Source organism: Natator depressus, chromosome 2, assembly GCF_965152275.1.
Source record: "Natator depressus isolate rNatDep1 chromosome 2, rNatDep2.hap1, whole genome shotgun sequence".
NCBI lineage: Eukaryota > Metazoa > Chordata > Testudines > Cheloniidae > Natator > Natator depressus.
In genome coordinates, this window is record NC_134235.1 from 184611239 (window position 1) to 184636759 (window position 25521).

A 25521-nucleotide genomic window follows, 5' to 3' on the forward strand; every position below is an offset into this window, starting at 1 on the left:
GAGCTTTCGTGAGCTACTGTAGCTCACGAAAGCTCATGCTCAAATAAATTGGTTAGTCTCTAAGGTGCCACAAGTACTCCTTTTCTTTTTGCGAATACAGCCTAACACGGCTGTTACTCTGAAATTTTTTCTTTGTTGTCACTGGTGTGCTTACATTCTGCCACTATCTTAAGAATATAGCTAACTGGCTTCTTCTGGGATTTATAGCAACGCATTCAGCTGGCAAGAGCTGATGGAGAAAGAAAGAAGTGAGGAATCAAGCAATTTCCCCCAGAGACTGAAATTAAGAAAACCACCAATCTGTGCTAGCCAGAGTCGTGCTAATTTAGGTCCAGAGCTTAAATAAAGTATCATCATAGTGGCCTATTGCCATGTTACTACTTCAGTTAAATACAGTATTACAAAAGGAAACACTAGATATGCTATGCATTAATGACTATAAAATAGGGCAGCATGAGAGATAGACAGAGTTATTTATCTGTTTACTTACTCCATCTTCTATAATGCTAGCAAAGCTGATTGTGCCCTGGAGGTTCTGTCACACCCAGCATTAAAGCAGGCTGCACAAAGGCTGACTCAACAGTCCAAAATGTATTTTCTATACACTGTTCAGATTAGATTGCTGTCTGCAGTTGCTGGACAGCCAGCCTATGATTACTGTCTCTCGAATATTTTATGAGCCGTTCTGTAGGCAAAAGGCTAGCCATAAATTAGATAAGAAGTATCACTGTTTGGGTTACTAAGTCTTCACACAGATATATACGGAAAGCGTCTGATAGAATGGCTTCAGCGTGTCCAGCGAATTGTAGTACAGTATGTGATGATCCTGTGATAGGCAAACCCGGCTGTTGGGATCTGTCTTGTTTTACATGCCAAGTTTTCTGATTTAGAATCTGACCTCCATGGGGTACAGGAGAGACACATTTTGTTAAAAATTGTTGTCTACTTTAAATAATAATAATAATAATAATAATAATAAAAAGACCTGGTCAGTGGGTCTTTTTCTAAGACAAACTCAATCATTAAAACCATTTACATGTTTGTTTTGGTTAGGTGATTTTTATCTGACATGAGATACAAAGACATCCACTTGCTTCTCGTGGTGGGGGAGGAAAAGGAGTTGTTGAAGAGTTTTGGTTATAAAGACTTGGGGATATGAAGAGGGTTCCATTTATTGGTCCTAGTTGTCTTTCTCTTACAGGTGGTGCTTGTGCCCTGACCTCAGTCTGGGTGTATATTGATATACCATTAATTAACATCTTTGGAATAAATTAATTAAATTATAGAAATAATATATTTTAAATAGAACTGGACCCAAAACAACATTCTGAACAGGATTAATAGCTCAAACTAAGTCCTTGACTACACATGAACTTTAACTGGTTTAGTTAAACCAGTGCAAACCCCTTTGTGGACACTCTCATTTCTCTTCAGCTTAACCGTGTTCTCAGCGGACGTGAATTAAATTGAAATAAGCCTGATTTATACTGAAATAAGAGTGCACACTTAGCATTTTGCACAGGTTTAACTAAATCAGTTAAAATCATATCTTTAGGCCAGGTCTATGCTATACAAAGTTTTATCAGCATAGCTGTGTCAGTCAGAGGTGTGAAAAAACCGTACCACCCTAGCCAATGTAGCTATGATGTGACAAAAACCCCAGTGTAGATGCAGCTGTGCCAACAGTAGAGTGTTTCTGTCAGCAGAGCTAATATGATTCCGGGAGGTGGTGTTACTCTGCCAATGGAAAACTTCCTCTGTTGGCATCTGCTGCATCTACACCAGGGGGCTATGCAGATATAACTGTACACCCAACACATTTGTAGTTTAGATAAGGCCTGAGTTAAACAACATGTAGGCAAGCCCTTATTTTTATTCGTCAAACTCCAAACATCAAATCTGGACACAATGAACTTAAGAAAAGCTCAGATCTGCCTTTTGAAACTTTATGTACTACAGTGTTGAGATTTGGGTTTGTGACTAGTTACATTATAGACATGTGAAGTCTGATCCAGGGTTTTATTCCAGTCTCATCTCTAATTAAGGAAGCATAACTAATGTATAACACAATAAAATCACAGTTTTGATACAAGTTGAGGTAGTTCAATAGGTACATGTGCTAAAGAGTGGGACTATAAAACGTGCCCTGAAGAGACATCATTATTTGAAGTGATGTAAACCAAAACAGTATCTTTGAGATTTCAGTTTACGATGCCCTAAATGAATATTCTGAATATGCTTTTTAAACACTATAATAAATGTCATGCTGCCCTCTAATGGTGGCAACACAAACCTTCAATTTTAAATAAATGAAATCATTCCGATATATTTTAAATTGGTTTATTGTTATATATTTTGGAGAGTAATATATAGCTATATATATACATTTTTATATATTTTCCCCCACAAAATATCAATTTGTAACTACAAAAGACTAGAACAGATAACCACAACCGAGTTATGAAAGTTCCATAGAAATCAGGCAAATATTTCCATAGCATTTTTTTAGTTTTAGGTGATACATGTGAAGTCATAATCATACATCTAAGATATTATATGTAAATCATATTCTAGTGGATCTTTCTCTATAGCTTTTAAAAATTCTCACACAGATTTCTGCAATTTAATCAAGTCAAACATTGCTTTTTAAAAATAAGGAATTAAGCCAATAGCAAAATTAATAGAATATAGTTTAAGATGCACATGCAGCTCACAGTGAACATCTATTTCCAGTCAAGTCTTATTGGAGTTGTTCCAGTAAAGCTGTTTTTTCCTTTTGCTTTATACTTAATGTATGCTTTCTGTTACTTTGTGTTTTAGGCCCTTTAATAAAGCCTTGGCCGACTACTGGATGCCTGTGGATTTGTACATTGGGGGAAAGGAGCATGCAGTTATGCATTTATACTATGCTAGATTCTTGAGCCATTTTTGCTATGATCAAAAGATGACCAAACACAAGTAAGCATTATTAGATTTCTATGAAAAATAATTCAAGCATCAGTCGCAGACTGCATCTGGCACCCACAGGCATCAATGAAATTTTATAAAGCTAGAAGAAGCTGAGGTACCAATATTATTTTCAATGGTATATTTTACATTTCATTCTCTGAGCCTGAATTTTCTTCCTTCTCAAGTTTAGCTAAATGATCAGTTTCTTACAGTCTGTATTGCATTTGTTGTTTGTGTACATATATGTCTCGTGAATATTCACTGGCTCAGGGCACTAGTAGTAAAATTTTGCCTTAGGCCCTCATCCTGCAGAGAATTACACACGTTTAACTTTATGCACTGTGAGTAGAGCCATTAATTTGATCATGCTTAACTTTATGCACTGTGACTAGTCTCATTAATTTAAATGTAACTATTTATTAGTATTCATTGTGGAGAGTTAAGCACTTGCATAAGTCTTTGCAGGATTGGGGCTAAAAGTATAAAATAGTTCCGGATAACGTAGTATTCTGCCTAAATCCTTTGGAAATGTTTTTGTTTTTTTAAATCAAAGGAACTATTTTTACCTGATAGCAATTTTAAATTGTATTTCCTTTAACCAGCAGATGGAGTCATCCCAACATTGTTCCTAGGGTGAAACCCTTTTGAGCAACAGGAGAAATTCAGGTTTCAGAGTAGCAGCCGTGTTAGTCTGTATGAGCAGAAAGAACGAGGAGTACTTGTGGCACCTTAGAGACTAACAAATTTATTTGAGCATAAGCTTTTATGAGCTACAGCTCACTTCATCGAAATTCAGTACTGATTTGCATTTGTTTATAAGCACTGCCTTCTCCCCCAGATCCTTTCACAAGGATGAGCATTTCTGATTTTGGGCATTTCTCCATCCTCCTGTAGTCTCCCACTACACTCAAATATGTTTCCTTTTTTCTTTTTCCCCGTATATGGTAAAGTATTTTGTACTACATCTTTGAGCCTCTCGCCCTGTAAACAAACTGCAAATGCACATTCCTACATTTAACTTTTATCAACATGGCCTGAACTAACACTGTGTCATGAAAAGACAAGCGTTCCCTGAAATATTACTTCCAGTTGGGACAGTTACCCAGGGTTTGATGCTCTGATTATTTAGTTAATGTTCCCATATTTGGTAAAATATGGTAGTTATTTAAATGTCTGTTTTAAATTCAAAAGAAAGGCATACATATTGGGGGAGAAAATTAATTATTTCATTTTTCACCTTTTTGTAATTTTTTTTAACTGTTTTAATTGATGGTCTGGGAGGACTTGCTCTCCTGAAATAAAGAGCAAAGACTCAGTTTATGAACTCTCATCTTATGATTAGCTTGGAAAACAATTATTTTAGGATTAGATCACATCTTTTTTTAAGATGTTCTCTTGTTCTTATGATGGCAGAATCTGGTTGCAGCTTTTGCACTTTAAGTGCCTTTAATTTATTGAAGGCAATTGAGTTTGTCAGGTGGGCTATGAAATACACTTGGAAAGTACTCATAAAGACACTCAAAGTGTTATTCTGTTAAATTAGGTAGTTGTCAAAACCAAGGTTAATAGTAGGGGTTATGTAACTAACACGTAGAGGTTTCTAAGTTTACCCTTATCCTACATGTGCCTACTGTGGGATTCTTGTACCTTCCTCTGAGCTGACTGGTGCTGGCGACTGCCAGAAATACGACACTGGACTCTCTCTGATCCACTATTGTAAATCCTATGTTCCTGTGCTGTGGGAACACTCAGAAAGAGGACCTAGGTTTGTAAAAGAGAAGGCATTTGTTCAAACATGAATATTTGAGTGACAGAAAAATGGATGCAGAAAGTGACTGGTCAGATCGCTTTTTTCATAAATATCCTCCCCCCCCCTTAAAGTTTCTCTTTAAAATATCCTTTGACTTTTGCAGGTGACAACTATTTCAGTTGTCAGTGTGACATTCTTCTTTCATTAAATAATTGTCTAACTGAGTTCAGCCTCTAAAGCTTACTGTAAAAATGTGCTTTTGACAGCTATTTTCAACAGACAGGTTTCCTTTTCCTTTCATCCTCAGGGAGCCTTTTTATAAACTCTTGGTTCAAGGTCTTATCAAGAGTCAGACATACAAACTAACAACAACAAGCCAATATCTGAAGAGAGAGGAAATTGATCTCACTGGTAAGAGACCGTATGGGATGACCAGCACAGGTGCATCCAGAAAAGTCAAGGGCTAGTTCAGTGAAAAAGGATGTACAAGTCATAGTGCATGGAAAATTCATCAGTGAGGAGTGAATTCTTGTAATCATTAAACCGGAGATTGACTTTTGTGTGTGTTCTGGACTCACATGCTTAATGCTGAATACACATACAGAGAAAATACTACTCCAAATGCCTGTAACCGTTACCAAACACAGTATTTCTGCTATATTTGTTTTTACTTAAGTCTGGTCTATGTCCAAAAATGACTAAAAGTGAGTATCTTATGGAGGCCATTCACTAGCCCATGTGAAAGGAGTCCATTCATAGTACACTGATGTCTGCATTACAAAACCATTAGCAGAGTCGACACCATTGTTGGCAATCTGAACAGATAAGGTCTAGACAGAATGGGCATAGAATGAACTTCTCTCCAATGCTTACATACGATCCTTGCAGAGCAGTTTAAGAACACATACGTTTGCTACTGCCTGTGCTATACTTGTACTTTGCATAAAAGACAGAATTTGTGTGCATTAGGGAAATCTGCATTGGTGTAGATGTACACCAGTGCAAACTCCCCATGTAGATGGATAAAGTGGTGCTTGCAGCGATGTGATTTACCCTAGCTGAAACCTGCAAACTTGCTGTCTATAAACATCCAAAGATGGAATCAAGGTAAATTTGCTCCAGTGCAAGTGGCATTTTACACCAGTACAGCACATCTGCAGAGGAGGTTTGCATTGAGATAGCTACACTAATGCAAAAATCCTGATGCACTAGATTTAGCTTCCATGAATACTGGATTCAGCTTTATAAAACGGAAGAAATTTTCTCCTGTGTGATGGAAACATTATAATGTTACTTCAGTAAAGAGATGAAAGTAAAAAAGTTTTTTGTCTTACTCTCATAATTTGTTTTTTTTTTCTTTCAGTTATATGAGGCTATCAGAGAAGGGATTAGAAATAACCTAGTATTAAGTTCTGCTGCTTCAGATGTTTGTAGAACCAAATTAGTTATTACTGTATATGTTCTATATATTTAGGGACTGAACCAGTTCACATAAAAACCAAAGAGAAGCTGCAGGTTACATGGGAAAAAATGAGTAAATCCAAGCATAATGGGATAGATCCTGAGGAATTAGTAGAGCAGTATGGCATTGACACTATGCGACTGTACATTCTGTTTGCCGCCCCTCCAGAACAAGACATCTTGTGGGATGCAAAAAGTAAGTCAAGTTGTTTGGATTCTTTCCTCCTCTTGGTTTATTTCTGTTTGAAATACAGTTTGCTGTTTGGGATTTGGAGAATTGAGTGTGAACAGCTGATGTAATAGGAAGATTACACTGGCTGTCTTTCTAAAACAGGACCTCTGTTGGGATAAAAGATACTTTTGTTAGTTATGTATGTATTTAACATTAATAATAGGAACATAGGTGGACCTCTGGTCTTATATGCTGGGTCACATTCCTCTCTCTCAGAGTGACGAGTACCAGATGCTTCAGAGGACATTGCAGTCTTCCCTTGGTTAGTGGTTGGTTTAAGTCCTAAAGCATGAGGGTTTATATTACTTCTCAGAAATATTGTCCTACCTCATATAATTATAGATGTTCTCAATATCTATAGAAATGTCTAATCCTTTTCTGAATCCTGGTAAACTATTGGCTTCAATATTTGGTAGCAGTGAGTTCCACAAGTTAATCATGCCATGTTTTGAAAAAGTATTCCTTTTAATCATCCTTACATATGTTGCCTTCAGTTTCACTAATTGTTCCCTGTTCTTCTCTTATGGGAGCAGGTAAATAGGACCATCTGATTGACCTCTCTAGGAGTCATTAATTGCTGATAATGGGTTCTTCAGACTTTCACATATAATCAAAAATTAGATTAGGTCATTCTGTTCCAGGCTTCATATTGAAAAGACTGTTTTACATTGGGAAGGTTTCTACAGAACTGAAGAATCTTTTCTATAAAGGGTGTTCCAACATGAGGCTACTGCATAGGATCTGAGGCAATATTAAGGATGATGTTCCTATGTTAAAAGAATTTTGATGCGGTTCTATAATTTCTTCAGTAGTAATGATAGCCTCTGCCTCAGGCTTTTTATCAGAGGCTAGAAATGATAAGTGTTTAGATGTATGCACCTGCTGTAGTGCCATCTGAGAAAAATCTTAAGTTTTTGCTCCTTGATAGTCTACCCAAGAAGATATAGGAAGTAGTGCAGCAGAACTAGATAGGAAACTTTACATACATCTCTCTGAGACCTTGAATGGTCCCTTAGAATATGTGTTAACAGCTTATGCTAAACTATCTGTTCGACCTTGTATTTAGCTGTGACACTCTGAGTACCTTTCCTAGACCTGAGGAAGAGTTCTGTGTAGCTCAAAAGCTTGTGTCTCACCAGCAGAAGTTGGTCTAATAAAAGATATTACCTCACCCATTTTGTCTCTCTAATATCCTGGGATAAGACACGGCTATACCACTGCATGCATCTCTGTAAGGATGTTGAAAGCAAGGATCTATAACAATATGGCCTCTTCGCTGCACACTAGAATATTAGTCTTAGGCAGAGAAAAGCCTGCAGAAATGTTCTATTATTATGAGGACATTCTGTACACTGTGGGAAATGGAAGCAGAGAGAAAAAACTAGGCAACCTTTTATCAGTCTTTTCCTTCTGTTTTAGCTTATTTGAACTATGATCTTTGTAGTTTATGAAAATAGTGATGCCACAGAACTAGGCTACATGTCCACTTTGTAAATTGAGAACTATTTTTAAGAAGCTAATTTTGCAAGACAGTGTTAATTAGGCTACAGACTTGTTTAGGAAGCACCTCTCTCCTTTCTTCCCTTACAAACCTCTTAAAAGCTAAGATCAGGTGTGTGTAAAAAAATACCTCCTGTTGTATTAATTTCTTTATAAACAGTAAGAGGGTGCACAGCCCCAGTCTCTGAATCTCTCTTCTTACCAGTGACTTAAAAAGCACCTATTTTAAGATTAGGTCACTTCCTCTTTTTAATATAGTCTCTCTTGTTTTCATGATGGGAGAATCCATTTGGAGCTTTAAGCTGCTTTCATTTATTGTAGACATTTATGCAACACAGCTTGTCAAACGGGTTCTGAATACCATTTGAAAGATGCTGATAAAGACACTTAGATTGTATGCTGTTGAGTTGCATAACTGATGAAACTAGGATAAATAATGGGTCCTACAAACATACAAAACATATACAAGTGTCTGTCTAGTTTCACCCCTTAAATATGACTTGCTTATGGGGCTCTGCCTTTTCTAAATGAACGTGCAGCCCCAATGCAGTCTTAATTTTAATTTCTGTTTTCTGTCTGCCTTGCTTCATAATATTTGGTGTACACAGGAAAATGCATGCATTTTAAAGCAACTTTCTCGTCACGCAGGATTTCAATAAAACATCTAAATACATTGTTTTAAAAAATCAATGTTTTTAAATGATTTGTTCTACCTCTTTGTTCTTTGTTTGATCAGCATCTTGTAGTGCAGTCTGTACCTGTTCAGGCTAGTCTGTATCCTTACCTTTTTTATTCACTCTGTACCAAACTGTGATACATGGGGTGGTGAGGAGGAGTAGCTCCCTTTGATGGACATCTAGCCAGTTAGCTGTAAAATCCCTCTTGGTCAGTTCTCTGCTTGCTGTAAAGGGTTAACAAGCCCACAGGTAAAAGAAAAGAAGTAGACACCTGACCAAAAGAGCCAATGGGAAGGTAGAACTTTTTAAAATTGGGAAAGAAACTTTCCTTTTGTCTGTTGTTCTCTGGGCGGCAGGGACGGAGCAGCAATGCTGTAAGCAGGAATGCTGTGTAAGGCTTGAACCAGGTACGAAAAAGTATTTTCCATACCTAGAGGAAATAATTTGGATAGGGAATGTTTAGCTCGACGCTATCAGGTTCATTTCTTATTTTGGCTTGTGGATCTCCTCTGTGCTAACCTCAGATGCTTTTGTTTGCTTGTAAGCTTTAAGGTGAACCCCCAAGAAAGCTATTTTGGGTGCTTGATTTTTGGAATTGCTCTTTTAAAATAAAGCAAAAGCCCAGATGTATTTTCTTTTTGTTTGTTTTTTAAAATTTTTTACCTTTTTTAAGAACAGGATTGGATTTTTGGTGTCCTGAGAGGTTTGTGCATTTTGTTTGATTAGCTGGTAGCCACAGCTAATTTCCTTTGTTTTTTTTTTCTCAGCTCTTCCCCGGAGGAGGGTGAAAGGGCTTGCGGGTACCCCACAAGGAGGAATTCCCAAGTGCTCCTTCCTGGGTTCAAAGGGTTTGGGTTTTTTTGCATTTCGGTGGTGGCAGCGATTACCAAGCCAAGGTCAGAGAAAAGCTGTAACCTTGGGAGTGTAATACAAGCCTGGAGTGGCAAGTATTAATTTTTAAAATCCTTGCAGGCCCCCACTTCTGCACTCAGAGTGACAGAGTGGGTATTCAGCCTTGACATGGTGGTTCCATCCCTGCAGCCAAAGAACAACAGACAAAGGGAAAGTTTCTTTCCCAATTTTAAGAAGTTCTACCTTCTCATTCGCTCTTTTGGTCAAGTGCCCACTCCTTTTCTTTTACCTGTGGGCTTGTTAACGCTTTACAGGTAAAGCAAGCAGAGAACAGACCAAGAGGGATTTCACAGCTAACTGGCTGGCTGGGTGTCCATCAAAGGGAGCTACTTCCCCTCCTCTTCCCCCCCCCCCCATATATCACACAAACTAGCACATTTCTAACAAACTTTTGGGGGTGGGATTGATAACATTTTTTATGTTAGATTCCTATCACGATCCTTTCCTGAAAGCACAAGACTGAGAGTCAAAGGGTTCTATTCTCACCTCTCGTGGATTCTCTTGCCCTTGCTAACATTTAGTAATGCCTTACTCTGTGAGTAATCTTATTGAAATCAGGCTCTAAGTGAGTCATCCAATGTTACATGGCCTTTTTGCTGTTTCCCCTTCTTGAAAATGAGAATAATGAAATTTTATCCCCCTTTTGTAAGTGCTATGCAATCCTTGGATAAAAGGTGTTATTTTGCAAAGTACTGTGTCCAGTTTTGGGCCCCACACTACAAGAAGGATGTGGAAAAATTGGAAAACGTCCAGCGGAGGACAACAAAAATGATTAGGGGACTGGAACACATGACTTATGAGGAGAGGCTGAGGGAACTGGGATTGTTTAGTCTGAGGAAGAGAAGAATGAGGGGGGATTTGATAGTTGCTTTCAACTACCTGAAAGGGGGTTCCAAAGAGGATGGATCTAGACTGTTCTCAGTGGTAGCTGATGACAGAACAAGGAGTAATGGTCTCAAGTTGCAGTGGGGGAGGTTTAGGTTGGATATTAGGGAAAATCTTTTTCACTAGGAGGGTGATGAAACACTGGAATGCGTTACCTAGGGAGGTGGTGGAATCTCCTTCCTTAGCTATTTTTAAGGTCAGGCTTGACAAAGCCCTGGCTGGGATGATTTAGTTGGGGATTGGTCCTCCTTTGAGCAGGGGGTTGGACTAGATGACCTCCTGAGGTCCCTTCCAACCCTGATATTCTATGATTCTATGAAAGTATTATTACAGTTTGGTGGTGTTATTATACACACATTCTTTCATAAGTACTAGCACAGACATCTTATACAATGCTAGGAAAAAAGCATTTTGCCATTCAGACAAGTCTCTTGTCAAATGCAGAGAAGTATAAAGAAAGATATTTTTTGAGAGTCACCTCTTGTTGAGGGAATATTGGAGAAACAGTTAAAACTTTTTCTAAAAGAAAATGGGAAGGAAAGATAATGAAAACAGTTTAATAAGCCTTCTGTAAACACTGGCGAAAGCCTGTCTTCTCCTTACAGTAACAAAATAATGTACATTCGTCCTGAAGGAGCCACACTGGTAAACACAGCATTGGCTTATTTTTTGGCAAGAAACTGCACAATATTATGTAATAACACTGGGTCAGATACTTGGCCTCATTAAAGCTGCTTTACACTTTTCCACTGATGTAAAGCAGCCTTAAATCTATTGTAACCAGCCATTTGGGGATCACCTCAGGATGGGCAATCCCCATCCTGGGTGTAGCAGCTCTTGTGCCACCCACTCATCCCCCGCCACTTTCCTCCTCCTTCCCTCCCCTCCTCTCAAGTATAGACATGCCGCCTGAGCACTGTTGTACTCAAACAGTCCCCAGCTGGAGGAGAAGCCTTGGAGGCTGAGACAATTTAAGAGCCTGGACTGGTGACCCCAAGGATTAGGGAGGACATAAAGGTGGCTGATAGCCGCCCTTTGCAGTCCCTGCTCCCTAAACTGAGCTGGGTGCTAAATAGATGATCCCAAGTAATCTGGCCCTTTGTCTTTCATTACCATGACCGTCACTATATATTGATATGACAGTATCTATATGTAATTTCTGTCATCACTATAGAACAAAGTTTAAAAGGAACATCTCCATTTAGGAGTTTGTCCCATCTTTCTTGCAGATGAAAGCATGTAAAAAAAGACTGTTTTCCTGAGTAGTTGACATGTCAGCTGAGGTTATTCTTACATTAGCTTGATAGTGGATTGTATTATACAGTTAGGATAATACATTGAAATGGTACTTAGAAAATATTCTTGATTTCCAGTAGGGTTGATTTGTCTTCATTAAAGCAACCTAACAATTTTTTAAATCTATTTTCAATTACACTGAGGTTTTTCTTGCAACATGTAATTTCCCCTTCAATGTTCAATGGTATGGAACTCTGTGGTACAATTTTCTTTGTTTCTTTTTGATGTATGGTCTTCATTCATTATAACTCAAGTCTCCCTCTTTCTGAAATCTGTCATTAAACTCAGCTGATGCTGTCCCTGGTGTACGAAGATGGCAGTCACGCCTCTGGTCCCTAGCAACGAAACTTATAGAAGCCAGGACTTCCAGCATTGTGCCCAATCCTCAGCTGTTGAACGAGAAGGAGAAGGCTGAAGCCAAAAAGATCTGGGAGCAGAAGAACCTTGTGGTCTCTGAGGTTAAAAGGAAATCTTAACTATTTTGAAAATGACTAGATAGATTACTAGTGTTGTTATATGATGCACCAGCAGTGTGCCTGACTTCTTGTGTTATCAGATCAAAAAGTTTGTCTTCAGTTATTCCATCATAAACTATTTTAATTGGGAAATTTTCTCTGTGTAAGCCTGGGGAGAGTGGGAGTCCATAATCACAAGTGACTTCACTTACCTAAAACCACATGGGGCATGACTCTTCTGAAGGTAAATGAGGTCTGGATAAGCAAGGTTCTTCATAATTCAATTTATCACAGGAATATCACCTCCGCATATTGCATATAGTGTGTGTGTGTATAATAAATATATTGTGATATTGTTTTGAGAGAAGGGTAATACTTAGTCTTGTCACAAGTGCAGGGGACTGGACTAGATGACCTCTTGAGGCCCCTTCCAGTTCTATGATTCTATGTGTATGCACGTTGCAATTTGCGGCTGATTGTTAATGTTGTTTTTTTTTCAAAAAAGCGAAATGCTCAGCATATGGAAATTGTAAGTAACTAATGAAAGTGAACATTTTTTGTATAACTAGGTAACAAGTTACTTCACAAAAGATTACTTGTTTAATGCTGCAATCTCTCGACTGATGGGCCTCACTAACGTACTCTCAGTAAGTATGACCTCATCTAAAAGAGCTTATGCAATAACCTCTTTTTCAATCTCTGGACATACAACTGTACATCCAAAATAGGAGCATCTCAGGCCTTTGTGTATCTTATACCATATTATAAATATTTACTACCATTATTACAACTATTGCTTTTATGGCCCCATAAACTTGCATCGTACATCAATTAAAATGAAGTGCACACTAGTATCAGGTATACTATATATTGCCATGAATAGCTTAAAGAGGAATCTGACTAACATTAAAACTTTTTAACTAAGTGGGTTATTTAATTTTAATATCTTCCATTCCATTTGTGGACCTATGCAGAGATACATACACACATACATAGGAAGGATCCAAACCACCTGATTGTTTCATCATTTACATCTGTGTCCAGTAATTTCGAAGGACACCCCTTTGAGTTCTACATTCAGTTTTGTTTTAAATTAGAAGTTAGTCTTTTTAAATAAATTAGTTACTATAATCATTCCAATAAATAAAAAAGAAATATTGTTACTACTGGCAGGCAAAATCACAAATCCCTTTCATTCCTCTGAGATTACTTTCACAACTAGAGTTTTTGATGTTAAGAGAGCCTGGAAATTCTCTTATTTTATAAAATAACTTTAATTTGGCACTCCTAATTTGGACCATCATACTGCAGATCAGCCAAGTGGTGATAGGTCAGATATAATAACTGTTGCCTTTATTATTGTGCTGTACTTGACTGAGGAATTAATTCTGTTTAATTTTACAGTGACCTAATTTAGAAGTCAAATTAAACATTGATATTTTTCATCTTTGATTGCAATTATTTGTAATTAGATTTTAACTTACGATTCTAAGCCAGTTGTTGGTTAAATTACAACTCAACAAGTCCCCCTACGACATATGCAAATACTATATTGAAATAGCAAAAATCCTAGAGACTACATAGTTCATGGGATTGAAAATGTGAGGTTTTTTTCTCCATATCTGAGATTCATATCACTTCAGACAAACATCCAAATACTTGAACACTACTCTAAATTCTATGGTCAAGAAATAAGGGTGGGTATCTTTCAAGCACAAGTTTCCTTGTAACATTTCAGTACTTCCTCTTTCAATCCCAGCTGAAACCAGGAAGTGTGGATATGTGTGAAAATTAAAATTTGAGGAAAAAACCAAGTACTAAATTTAGGCAAGCCTCAGACAAAGATGAAGAATTGAATATACATAGAAACTGAACTATCCTCATCATTGGAGATGATTCCTCCAGCTCAGAGTGGAAGCATGCTGGCGGGACAGAATAGGGGAAAGCTTGCACAGCTTCCACCTGTGTTCTACCTTTTCTAGAGATAAATGAAAAACAGGGGAATTCAGTTTCATATGCTGTGGTCTGGCACCTTTCACAAGAACTTTATAAAGAACTATTACAAAAACAACAAAGACTTGAACCACAAAAGATTTTCCTATGTTTTTCACTCCCACATTAGATCTCTTTAACTCTATACCAGCTTTATCTAGACCAGGCCAGGATCCTATACTGATGAGCCCTATCTCAGTTACATTGGTTACATGCCATGCTTACATTCCTGGTCTGGCTTAATAGTGTGACAGGTTTTTTTGAGATGAATTGTGAACTTATTGGACACTGCACTTCGGGAGGTGGGTGGGAAAACACATTCCAGTACCCAGAATGCTCTTCTAGGCCCCCATCCTGCAAAGGCTTCCATATGGGCAGACCCCCTACACCCACAGGGTCCAGTCACACTGATCCTTTTCCGGGTGCAAGTTTGTAGCCATTTCATAAGAGTGCTGGTGCCTGAGCTCTGTGTAAGGGTCCTCTGTGTGTGCGCAGCTCTTTCCAGTGGTGCACTCTGGGAGCAAGAATTTGGAATGGTTTCCATTTTCATCCTCCATACCTTTTTTAAGCTTCTGATTCATTGTAAAATGGGACTTTTTCTGGACTTAGGCATTGATTTATGTTTTTATTATTTCATTCTTTCCATTACAAACTGCCTTTTTATTGGAACATTTATACTTACAATTCCTGTTTCTTTTTCTTCCCCTTTTCCATAGCAAGCCTCTCAACCTCTCATTCTCCACAGTGCAGAATTTGAAGATGCTTTGGCTACTCTTTGTATTATGGTTGCACCTATGGCCCCGCACATAGCCTCAGAGCTATGGAAAGGTATTTGCATAAAATGCTTTTTATTACCCTGCAGAAAAGATAAGGTTGGGGAAATAATTTCGAAGGACGTTACATAATAATAACTGTAGATAAGTTTGCAAGAAGCAGCTTAAAAACAATGCACCTCCTAGGCACTTAATAGCCTGCAGATCAAGACCTCAGTCAGTCACCATAACTGCCAAACACACAACTTTCCCACCCCAGGGAGTCAGGTTAAGTAATGTCCTCATGCCTGTCATTCCCCCTCATCCATATAATTCCTACACTAACCTGAGTCTTACAGATCGATCACTCTGCACCTTTCTGCTTTCATGATTTATATCTATGGTCACATTGTAGTTTTTCTGTGGGGGTGATGTGATGGGTGAGGAAAAGGTTACGTTTCTTTGGGTGAGAGGAAAAAGGACCTGCCACACTCAGAAGGGCTTGTACAGGCTGTCATGGAGGAAAAGGCTGATAGCTGGGCCTGGGGAAGGAAACAGATCTTTTAAAAGAAGGGTTTGTACCATAGGAGTGGTCCCTACTCCCTGTGATGAGTTTGGGCTAAGAGGGTCCCTGTCTACGGGGCTATGTGCCAAGCAGCATGGAGGGTTGTGGATTCATAGTACTACTATTGTAGCATACCCTGGACAACTAGGGACACGTTGATGTGAGTTAATTCCTTTAGGGGACTTGAGATAAAACCTTGCTTAAGACTTACATCGGCTGAACCCCTACGTTGGCCAAACCTTTACAACCCTGCTAGGGTTGCCATCAGTAGGGTGAGGGATGTACATACCAAAATTCAGAAGTCAGCAGCAATCATGTCAATGATTTGTTGATAGAAATGCCAAGATATATGTGAGAAAATGGGAATATATTCCCTTTTGAAGTTGGCCATGATGGACTGTGTTACTTTGGGCATAGCATTTTATGAAGCAACATTCAGAAGCAAAGATCTTCATGCTGTAGTTGTTTGACTCAGCAGAGCTACTACAGTAGAGCCTCAAGAGTTAAGAACAGCTCGGGAATGGAGGTTGTTCATAACTCAGAAATGTTCGTAACTCTGAACAAAATGTTATGGTGGTTCTTTCAAAAGTTTACAACTGCACATTGACTTAATACAGTTTTGAAATTTTGCTATGCAGAAGAAAAATGCTGCTTTTAACCATCTTAATTTAAATGAAACAAGCACAGAAATAATTTCCTTACCTTGTCAAATCTTTTTTTAAAACTTTGTCTTTATATTTTTAGTAGTGTACATTTAACACAGTACTGTACTGTATTTGCTTTTTTCTTTTTTTGGTCTCTGCTGCTGCCTGATTACGTACTTCCGGTTCCAAATGAGGTGTGTGATTGTTCAATCTGTAACTCTGGTGTTCATAACTCTGAGGTGCTACTGTAAATAGCTTATTTTTCAGAGCCACTTATAGCATTGTAATACTAACTGCCAGAGAAAAGGATTCTTGAGGAGAAATATTAATTTTAGTTGATGATTTACAGGCAATAGATACTGAACTATTTGTTTATGTGGAAGTTTTCTCTTGCCTGTAAACCATCAACCAAAATTCATTTTTCTCTTTGTTTGCACAGAAATTACTATAATTGCCACAATCTGATCTTCCAGCTGTTTGGAGTTTTTATTATATCTGCATACTGTGCCTAGCATAATGAGGGCAGGAACACTAACTGAGGCCTCTAGGCACTGCTGAAATACAAATAATATTAATGAATAGAGAATTATGAAATACATTTGGTAAAATGACAAAAACTGCCAACATGTCTTGGCTCAGATCTCTCTCTGATCAAACATAGGACCTGAGCCTGCAAAATACGGAGTGCCCTCAGTTCTCATTTAAAGTCATTAGGAGTTGTGGATGCTCAGCATTTTTCAGGATCTGGCCTATATATGATATGTGAATACAGAGCAAGAACACTAATTAATGGACTTGTGGTCTCTGCTCTTGCTACATATATTTGAGGTTGCAGTTGTGTTGTCCAGAGACTCCACCTCATGCACAAATGAAGTTAGCCTACAACTACACAGACAGTTTGTTTAGATTGCCAAACTCAGAAGCTTATGGACTGAACATGAGAAGCTTTCTGTATCATCCTGATCATCATTACACTCTATAGTTAAGCTATTTTATCACAAGAGAGATCAAGTGTGTGTTACTATTGTCTGCTTTATATAGTATATAAATTGTGTTACTTGGAGAGGATCCAACATTTGTCGTTACTCAATCAAGACATCTATGAAAAGTATCCATCTAGAGCCAAGTTATTCAACAACAGGGAAGCAGGTTAATGTTCTCAAACATATGAGTCTGCATTCCTGATCTTCTAAACCTTAGTCATCAGCAATTTAGGCATGTTCTTCAATCCCATTGTATACGAGGTAGGGGAGTTAAATTCTTGGATTATTTCAAGAACTGTAGCTTTAAGATTTTAAAGATAATCACACTGTGTCACTTGTATATCAGCATAATTTGTAAAGTTATAAGTTATTTGTGTTGACTGTACCTTTTACCTGATATCTGTACACCTTATCATTACAGTTATATTCATACCTACTGGAAAAGAAGTGTTTAATAAGATTTTGGATTTGACAGTTAAACCAATCTTTTCACTGTTTTTAAAAAGATAGAAAACATTAATATTAAGATTTTTAAATCCTCCACTTAATCTCTGTCTGTGCTTCAGTTCTCCATCTGCAAAATAGGGGTAATTCTCTCTGTGCCTTGGTTTCACATCTATAAAATAGGGATGATGGTATTTCCTTTCTCCACTTTGTCTCCTGTATTTTGCTTGTATTCTCTTCAAGGCATGGTCTGTGTCTCTTACTTTGTGTTTGTACAGTTCCTACCATAGTTGAGCCCCAATCTTAGTTGGAGGTGCTATCGTAATACAAATAGTAATAAAGCTATATATTTGCTATTTAAATTTTGGCCCTAAAATATCTGATATAGTCCCTTTAATTTACTTTTTGTTCCTTTCAGTAATGAATTTAAGAAAAATTTTCTTTCTAAAGATAGACAAGTCTTAATAATTAAATAGATATTTTTCCTGTTGGCTAAGAACAACATTGAACAGGAAAACAGATTCTTCTGTTTACACTGCATCATGTTACACTCCTTTATGTGAACTATCCTTGAGAAGAAAGGATTTTGTTAATAGTATTTTGTAACTGGGGAGTGTTTATTGGGTAATATACCTAGCGTTTAATGCATTACAGCCTTTAAAAATGGGAGAGAGCACAGTTGGGGTGTTTTGCATAGTACTTTGCAGTGTAAATAAGCCGCCTTCTAGGCTGTATTACATTTTAGTAGTATAATCTCATTAATCTTTTCAGCTGCTTCTTATCACTGACTGTGGGTAAGCTTGGCAAAATCCTTTTTTAATATATAATTTCAACAGATATTGAGTATTTTTAAGCTTTTTTTTCTATTTTTATGTATTTAAATGTTCACAGTTGCAGGAAGTTATGGGGGTCAGACAATAATTATTTAATGACCGTTGACATTGAGATTCAAAACATTAAAGCCTTATAAAGTTATAACTTTATTGTCAATATCAGACTTCAAAATATACAAAGAAAATATCCTTATATCAATAATCCTCTAACAATTTCTCTAGCAGCATTTTTCTCTCTTTTGTATTTCAGTAGCACCAAGACTCCCCAATCAGGGCCCCATTGTGCTTGGCACTGTATACACACATCATGAAAAGACAGTCCGTGCCCCCAAATCTCTTACAATCTAAGTACATGACAAAAGACAACAGGAAAAAACAACAAACCGGCCGGGAGAGCACAAGCTAACATGGAAACAGTTGTGAATAGTGTGATGAGACATCAACTGCCTAGCTATTATCAAGGGTTTTTTAGGCATCACCTCAAAGATGATTTATAATTTAGCTTTTAGTCCACCACCTTCCGGTTCTTATGGTCCAATGACAAAGCACTCAAAATCAGCACTCTGGGTTTGATGCCACAGGATCCTTCTGGTGTAATATTTAACCTTGTATTGTAACCCTTCTTTTTTATAGATTATAATGCACAAGAAAGGAACATTTTTTGTAAAATAGAATCAAAACCCAATAATTTCTGCACTTCAGTGACTGAAAACTGCTTCATTGTTGGTTTATATGTGACCATTTTGTTTATATATTTCAAGCAGAACTTTGGATAAGCAGAGAAATCTACTTAGGCCTGAGCAGTACATTTTCCAGTTTGAGTATAGGGAAAGGCTGTTTGAATGCTGTCTGATAAATGTATTACCTTTCAGCAGTTGAACAATAATAACTGAGTAGTTATGGTACTTCGATATTTTTGTATCTTACTTTTTTGGGAAGTGGCCCTTTCTCCAGCTTAGGGCAGGAACTGTTTCCAGTGTCTTTGTGTGAGCTTAATTCTGTTACACAGTATACACTACGCTATAGTTTAACCAAAAAAACCCCCAAACCAACAACAATTAATGTAGCCCCTCAGTGTGGGAAGAGTTCATCAGGCTGACATACATTTTGGCAGCCTGTGAACACTAACAGGATGAGGAAATCTATTTCCTTCCTGAAACCTTGTATCTGAGGAGTATACGTGCACCACTGCTAAATTTGAGACTCTTTTTGTGTGTTTGTGCTTACCCAGTATTTTCTCATCCAGGCAAGGATGTGGAGCTGCTTGTTTTTAGAAGTTTCATTTGTGCTAGACCTACTTCTGTCATGAAATGGTGAAAGTGCCATGTGATATGTGTTAAACAAGCGTGGTCACTTCATCAGTTTTTCATGATTTATTGAAATTGAGCATAATTACTGGTATGTATGATGTGATAATTGTCTTGGCAACAAATTGAGTCATTACAATCGTCTCATTCCTGAAATCCTGATTCAGTTTTCACTCAGTCCTTGCTCAGGGAACACCTCCACTGGCTGCTGACAGAGTTTTACCTGAAGAATAAGGGCTAAGTAAAAATTACGTTAAAGTTTCTAAAAGGACTGGTAATTTTGCTTTGTCCTTGCACAAACCACATACTTACCATTGATATATTTGGTCTTCATCATCTGACCTATGCTCCTTTTAGAGCTTTCTCACCAGATTTAGAGATTTCTCACCAGATTTTTCTCACCTTTATAAATGCCCTAGAAGAGTCTCACAGAAGTACAGGACACAGTTCCATCCCACGCAGAGAGAATGGAGTGGAGTTGTCGTGCTAGAGCAGAGGATTCCTGAGTCATTTATCCTGTGCAGGAAAGAATGACTCAGGATGGCCTAGGACAATGCACCTTACAAGCTAGGTCAATAATAGTAACTGCGCAAAGCTAGTTTAGGTGCAGTGTGTGAAATGTTTTTTGTTTAGCAGTGCACTTGTATTTTCATGGCTCACAAAACCTGAAGGCCTTTGAGTGCATTTTCAAAGTCCCCACAAAAATCTAAAAGCAGAAATCCCAATAAGCAACATGGCCAAATATCAAAAGAATCCTGATCCAGTATAAAAATCCCTTGCCACCAGTTTCTTGTCAGACCAAGAATAATAAATCTGTATGAACTGAGAAGGAAAAAACATGGTCAGCCTTGTTCAGAAGGATGCAGTTGGAGTAAGCTAAATGGGAGAACATTCCAAAACTCTGGCTCTAGTTTCTAGGCCTGCATCCCATAAAGTTGTTTGGTGTTCATGGGTTCCTGCTGTGAGACATACAAAATGATCCCTGATGGGACTGTATTCAGCTAAGTGTAAGTTTAGCCTTGGAATACCCACTTGTGTGGTACTAGTAACATTTCACAGCTTTGCTCCTAGCTGTTTGGAAACAACTATGGTAGTATTGACTTAATTGCTCTGCTGTTGCAAAGCATAGCACATGTGTTCTGCAGACATGTACCTCCTGTACTGCCAAATATGCATCCTGAGATTCCTCTGGTTTGATTTTATTTAATGGTAAGGTCCATTTAAAACCCCAGTACAGAAATATACCAAGAGCAAAGTAGAGTGATGACAATACACTTGGAATTGATTGCAGAGGCAAATAGGATAATAATAAAACATGAAAATCTGCTAAATATTGTAAATGGCTGTACAGAGCTGCTTGAGAATGCTTCATTTGTCTGTGTGAGGGTATTTTTACTCAATGCAGATTCTCATTGTTTTGTCTCTGCCAAACCCAGAGATTGCTAAAATAACCCTTGAATAATAAATACTTGCATCACATTTATATATGATCACTCTGCACTGCCCCTTTCTAATATTTCTATATCTCTGCCTAAAACCCCTTGCCTTAAACTCTGGTCACATCCACTTCAAATCCTTCTACTAGCTTCCTCTCACCTCCCTTGTCACATTCAGTCATCCCTCTTCCTTGCCTTCACAGCGCTACCATCTGCCTACCTGTCTGTGCAAACTTCTTTTGACTCCTCCCTCTCCCCCATCCCACACTACATGCCTCGTTGCCCTCTTTGCCCTTATGTATACTAGAAACATTTGTACTCATATTCCAGCACCAGTGCAGCTGTAGCACTGCTGGAAAAGTACAGGTACCATTTTTTCTAGCGTAGTTGCATCCATTGTTTTATTCTACCATGCTTGTCTCTATGCCTTCTTTCATGTGTCCTTTAAGCTTGGGTCCACCATGCTGATGTGATATGTGAGCTGCCTTGCTTCCCCCTCCCTTTTTAGCCCTTCCTCAAAACAAATTTTCCATGTGGGCAATAATCTTTATTTTTCTACACCAAAACCAGTATTTTATGGGAAGTAATATTCTTATTAAATTCTCATGACTCTTACACTACTAATCAAAGCATTCACATGATCTTGCTGCTTTAAACCATGTCCTCCCCTCCCCATAAACCACTCTTTCACACCCACCAGTGTTTGTTTCTGCCTTTTACAATGTTGTGTTTTAACTTGAACCCTGTTCCTGTAATTAGAGCTGCAGGGCTGGACCCTTGTGCCTCGATGGCTCTGTATGAGGTAAGAGTGCATACCACCCAGGTGGATCCAGAGGCAGGATCAGGGCGTTGGGCATCCCTTAGGCAGGGATGTTGCCTTTTACCAGCCTGTAAAGATCTATGCACATTTATGGCCCTACATAAATAATTACGAAATAGAAGGCCAGTTGGGATTTAGGAACTTCTCCTGCAGTAGACTGCATAGCCAACAGAACAAGACAGGCTGTGAAAATATAAGCAAAATACATGTTTCTTTGTAATGTGTATTTCATCAGGTAACTTCTCCACCTATGAGAACCCAACATAAGCAAGACCAAAGATAAGTGTTAAAATTAATAATTTCAAAAGATAAGTCTGGTAGAAATGCCAAATGATTGGTTCAGATCATATTTTTTAATATAGTAGAGCAGAATGAGTTATTTCAAAAGGAGGCTGGATAGCTGTCTGTCTTGGGTGGTTTAGACACAACAAATCCTGCATCATGGCAGGGGGTTACACTAGATGACCCTTGCGGTCCCTCCTAGCCCTATGATTTTGCATTTCTATTTTTGATGGCTAGTTTTTAAAAATGTACAAGCAATTCCAGATTGTGACGATGAAAGCTCCATTCTTATTTGTTTTGTTCTGAAATTATATAACAAATTATGATTCTTGCATTTTCTGTGTTCTGGAGCTTACAGAATGTGAGTTAAGACAGGAAACCAACCAGGCAAGGTAAGTGAAACCTTCATTTTGGTTTCCTGTCTAACTGCATTTTCTGAAACCAGCCCTGTTGATTTTTTTCACATTTTTTTAAAATATAGACGAGCTCAATCTTTCTAACTGGTGACATATCTTGTAGTGAAAGGATCTATTAAACAAGTGACACTTTTTTTACGGTGTTAATATTCTGTATCTGCTGAAGAATCTTTTCCTTTTTGCTTATTTTATGAGGACTGACAGCCTCCACAGGGTTTATGGGTGACCCAGTTTCTGCCTCTTTAGGTCTTGTCTCAGATCTTTAGAAGGTGTTTTTGCAATAGTATGAAGAAGCCATTTAAACAGGAAAATAAGGAGTGGCCTGGCCTGTATGCATGTTTTTCTGCAAAGCAAGTGATCATTTGGAAAGAAGTGAGCTCATCTCTACATGCAAAAGCCAAAAAGAGATGAATCTGTAGCAGCTATTTTCTTTAAAGTCAATGAGAAAATGAATCATCACCATGAAGATTTCTACGGTCTGATTTCTTTAGTTTTGCTTTCTTGGTTTCAGTACTCCTGTTACAGAAAAATCCATTCTTATTTTGCCCCCAATAAAGTATTTACTTAACAAGATTGGAGCCTCCATTGTCACACTTAGGAAATGCTTGCATGTTTTTGCTTGCGATCAGAAATAACTCCCACCAATCCACGCACCTTCTGAGTCATTAAGGAAATAGCTAGAGTATTTGTGTCACTTAGAGAAATGGTTTGTCTGCAACATTTTTCTGATAGACTTTAATTTTGGGAGAGTTAAACTCCCACTCTCCCTTCATTTGCTCTTATTCAGTACATTTGCCTTACCTAATCACTATGATAAATGTATTCGTTATGCATGGAATACCGTGGATTCTGTCTTTGTCTCTGTGAAGTTTTTTTTTAATTACTTCATAAAGCTGATTCTGAACAAATCTCATGGGGCAATGCATCTTAAGACTATTGTTTTTCCTTACTCTATTGTTTGAGTCACTGAAGAGACATACATGTCTTTGACCTCTTTTTCACCTTGAGTTTGTAACTGTATGTTGACAAGATATGCGCATTTTCAACTACACATCTGATCAGTTGCTATGGATTTGCAATTCTGACTGGAATTTTAGTTTAAGAAAACATTTAGAATTTTGTTATCTCATTGAAATACATGATGTATTTTTAATCTGAAAATTCCTTGATTTTATAAGAAACATAAATAATTACAATGGCAACTGGAAGCATCAGTTTCATGTTCAAATATTTTTGTAGATGTTCAAGTTCACTGAAATCGGTGTCATCCTGCAACAGGAGTAAACTAAATCATTGTATTTCCATATTAAAGTGTTCATTCCATGCAAGAGTGATTTCAGTACTGTTTCCTTCTATCTACTGATGACTTACACTGAAGAGCTGGAATTGGTTGCCTTGTATTTTGTGAGAGAGTGAAGTCTATCTGATAAAAAGGGAAGCATTTGTAGAAAGTTAACCTGTAGCAGTAGACAAAATAAAAATGTAACACATTTCAGAGAGTGTGAAAGAGTGCAATAATGTTTATACTTAAATTCTGTAGAGCCTTTCATTTGAGAGTCTCAAAACACTTTACAGAAATCTTTACATAGCCTTGCAAATAATGGTATACAACATTTTACAGATTGGGAAACAGAGCCACAGTGGGGGTTAGTGATTTAAATGTGAAGAGTATCGTATTGAATATGGTGTGAGATTGAGATTAAGCAATGATTTAAACAAAAGCTAGTTGCAGTTGTGAAGAGTGCAGAGAATTGACTGGCTATAAATAGGGCTCTACCAAATTCACGGTCCATTATGGTCAATTTCACGGCCACAGGATTTGAAAATTTGTAGATTTCACATTTTCAGATGTTTAAATCTGAAATTTCACGTTGTTGTAACCCTGGGGGTCCTGACCCAAAAGGAGATAGTGCAGGGGTCACAAACCTGTTGTGGGAGGGTCACAGGATTGCCACCCTCACTTCTGTGCTGCCTGCAGAGCTGGACTCTGAAAGCAGCAACCACAGAGCTTCCTGAAGGTGCAGAAGGTTCCCAGAGGTGGAGGTGGGTCTAATCTTCCCCCGAGAGCGGCTGTGCAAGGGATGGCCAGAGCTAGAAGCCCCCTGGCCCAGGCACTCATAGCAGCAGGGAGAGATCGGATTTCACGTGGAAGGGCTTATTTCATGGTCTTTGATGCATTTTTCATGGCTGTGAAATTGGTAGGGCCCTAGCTATAAGATTAAAGATTAAAGTTTGTTGTATGTAACAATGTAGCATCAATTTAAATTAAAACAGAGTAAGTTTTGGCCATCTATATTTGTGCCTTATGACAAAGTAGCAAAAGTTTTGGAGCTCTAACCGTAATCTGAAAAGCATTCACATTTGAATCCCTTTATATTATATAAGAAAATCCCCTTCAAAGCTCTGAATGCTATGTATCTTTCTGTTTATAATATGCTGTATGCTAAACTAAACCATATTATTTCCTCCCAGTTGATTTGCTTTAGACAAGATTTAAATTAAGCAGTCTTTTGACATATTTATGAAACTCAAAAGATTTAATGTTCGAGTTAAAGTACGATCAGCAATTTATCAATTTTATGTTGTAGGTTTGGCACATGTGCAGAATAAACTTTGTACGTATCATAAGTGGGATGATGATGTGCTGCATCAATCCTGGCCCAAAGTGGACCCAGAATACCTCCAGCAACCAGATATCATAGAGATGTCTGTTCTGGTAAGAGTTTACAAGCTGAGTTTCAGCAGTGGTCAATGAATGCATTATTAGCTGCTAGTTTTGTTCCTGAGGACTACAGTTGAGGTTTTACATTGCTGATTGACTCAATGCTGGGTTAGAAAGAATGAAAGCTAAAGTTAGAATTGTGCTGGTTAATTTGGAAGACTGCTCAGATGAATAAATGAAGTGGTCTTGCAAGAGAAACCAAGAATAA

The 25521-nt window shown here is 37.9% G+C and overlaps 1 protein-coding gene across 3 annotated transcripts in view; it reads left to right on the top strand.

Moving 5' to 3' along the window:
- LARS2 (leucyl-tRNA synthetase 2, mitochondrial) overlaps positions 1 to 25521 on the top strand; it is a 108218-nt gene that overhangs the window by 76209 nt on the left and 6488 nt on the right. For all 3 annotated transcript variants that reach the window (XM_074943273.1, XM_074943274.1, XM_074943272.1), the window contains exons 14-20: positions 2821 to 2958; positions 5007 to 5110; positions 6174 to 6356; positions 11951 to 12120; positions 12687 to 12764; positions 14826 to 14937; positions 25180 to 25307. In XM_074943273.1, the coding sequence (XP_074799374.1) occupies positions 2821 to 2958; positions 5007 to 5110; positions 6174 to 6356; positions 11951 to 12120; positions 12687 to 12764; positions 14826 to 14937; positions 25180 to 25307 (913 nt within the window). The remainder of the gene's footprint in view (positions 1 to 2820; positions 2959 to 5006; positions 5111 to 6173; positions 6357 to 11950; positions 12121 to 12686; positions 12765 to 14825; positions 14938 to 25179; positions 25308 to 25521) is intronic.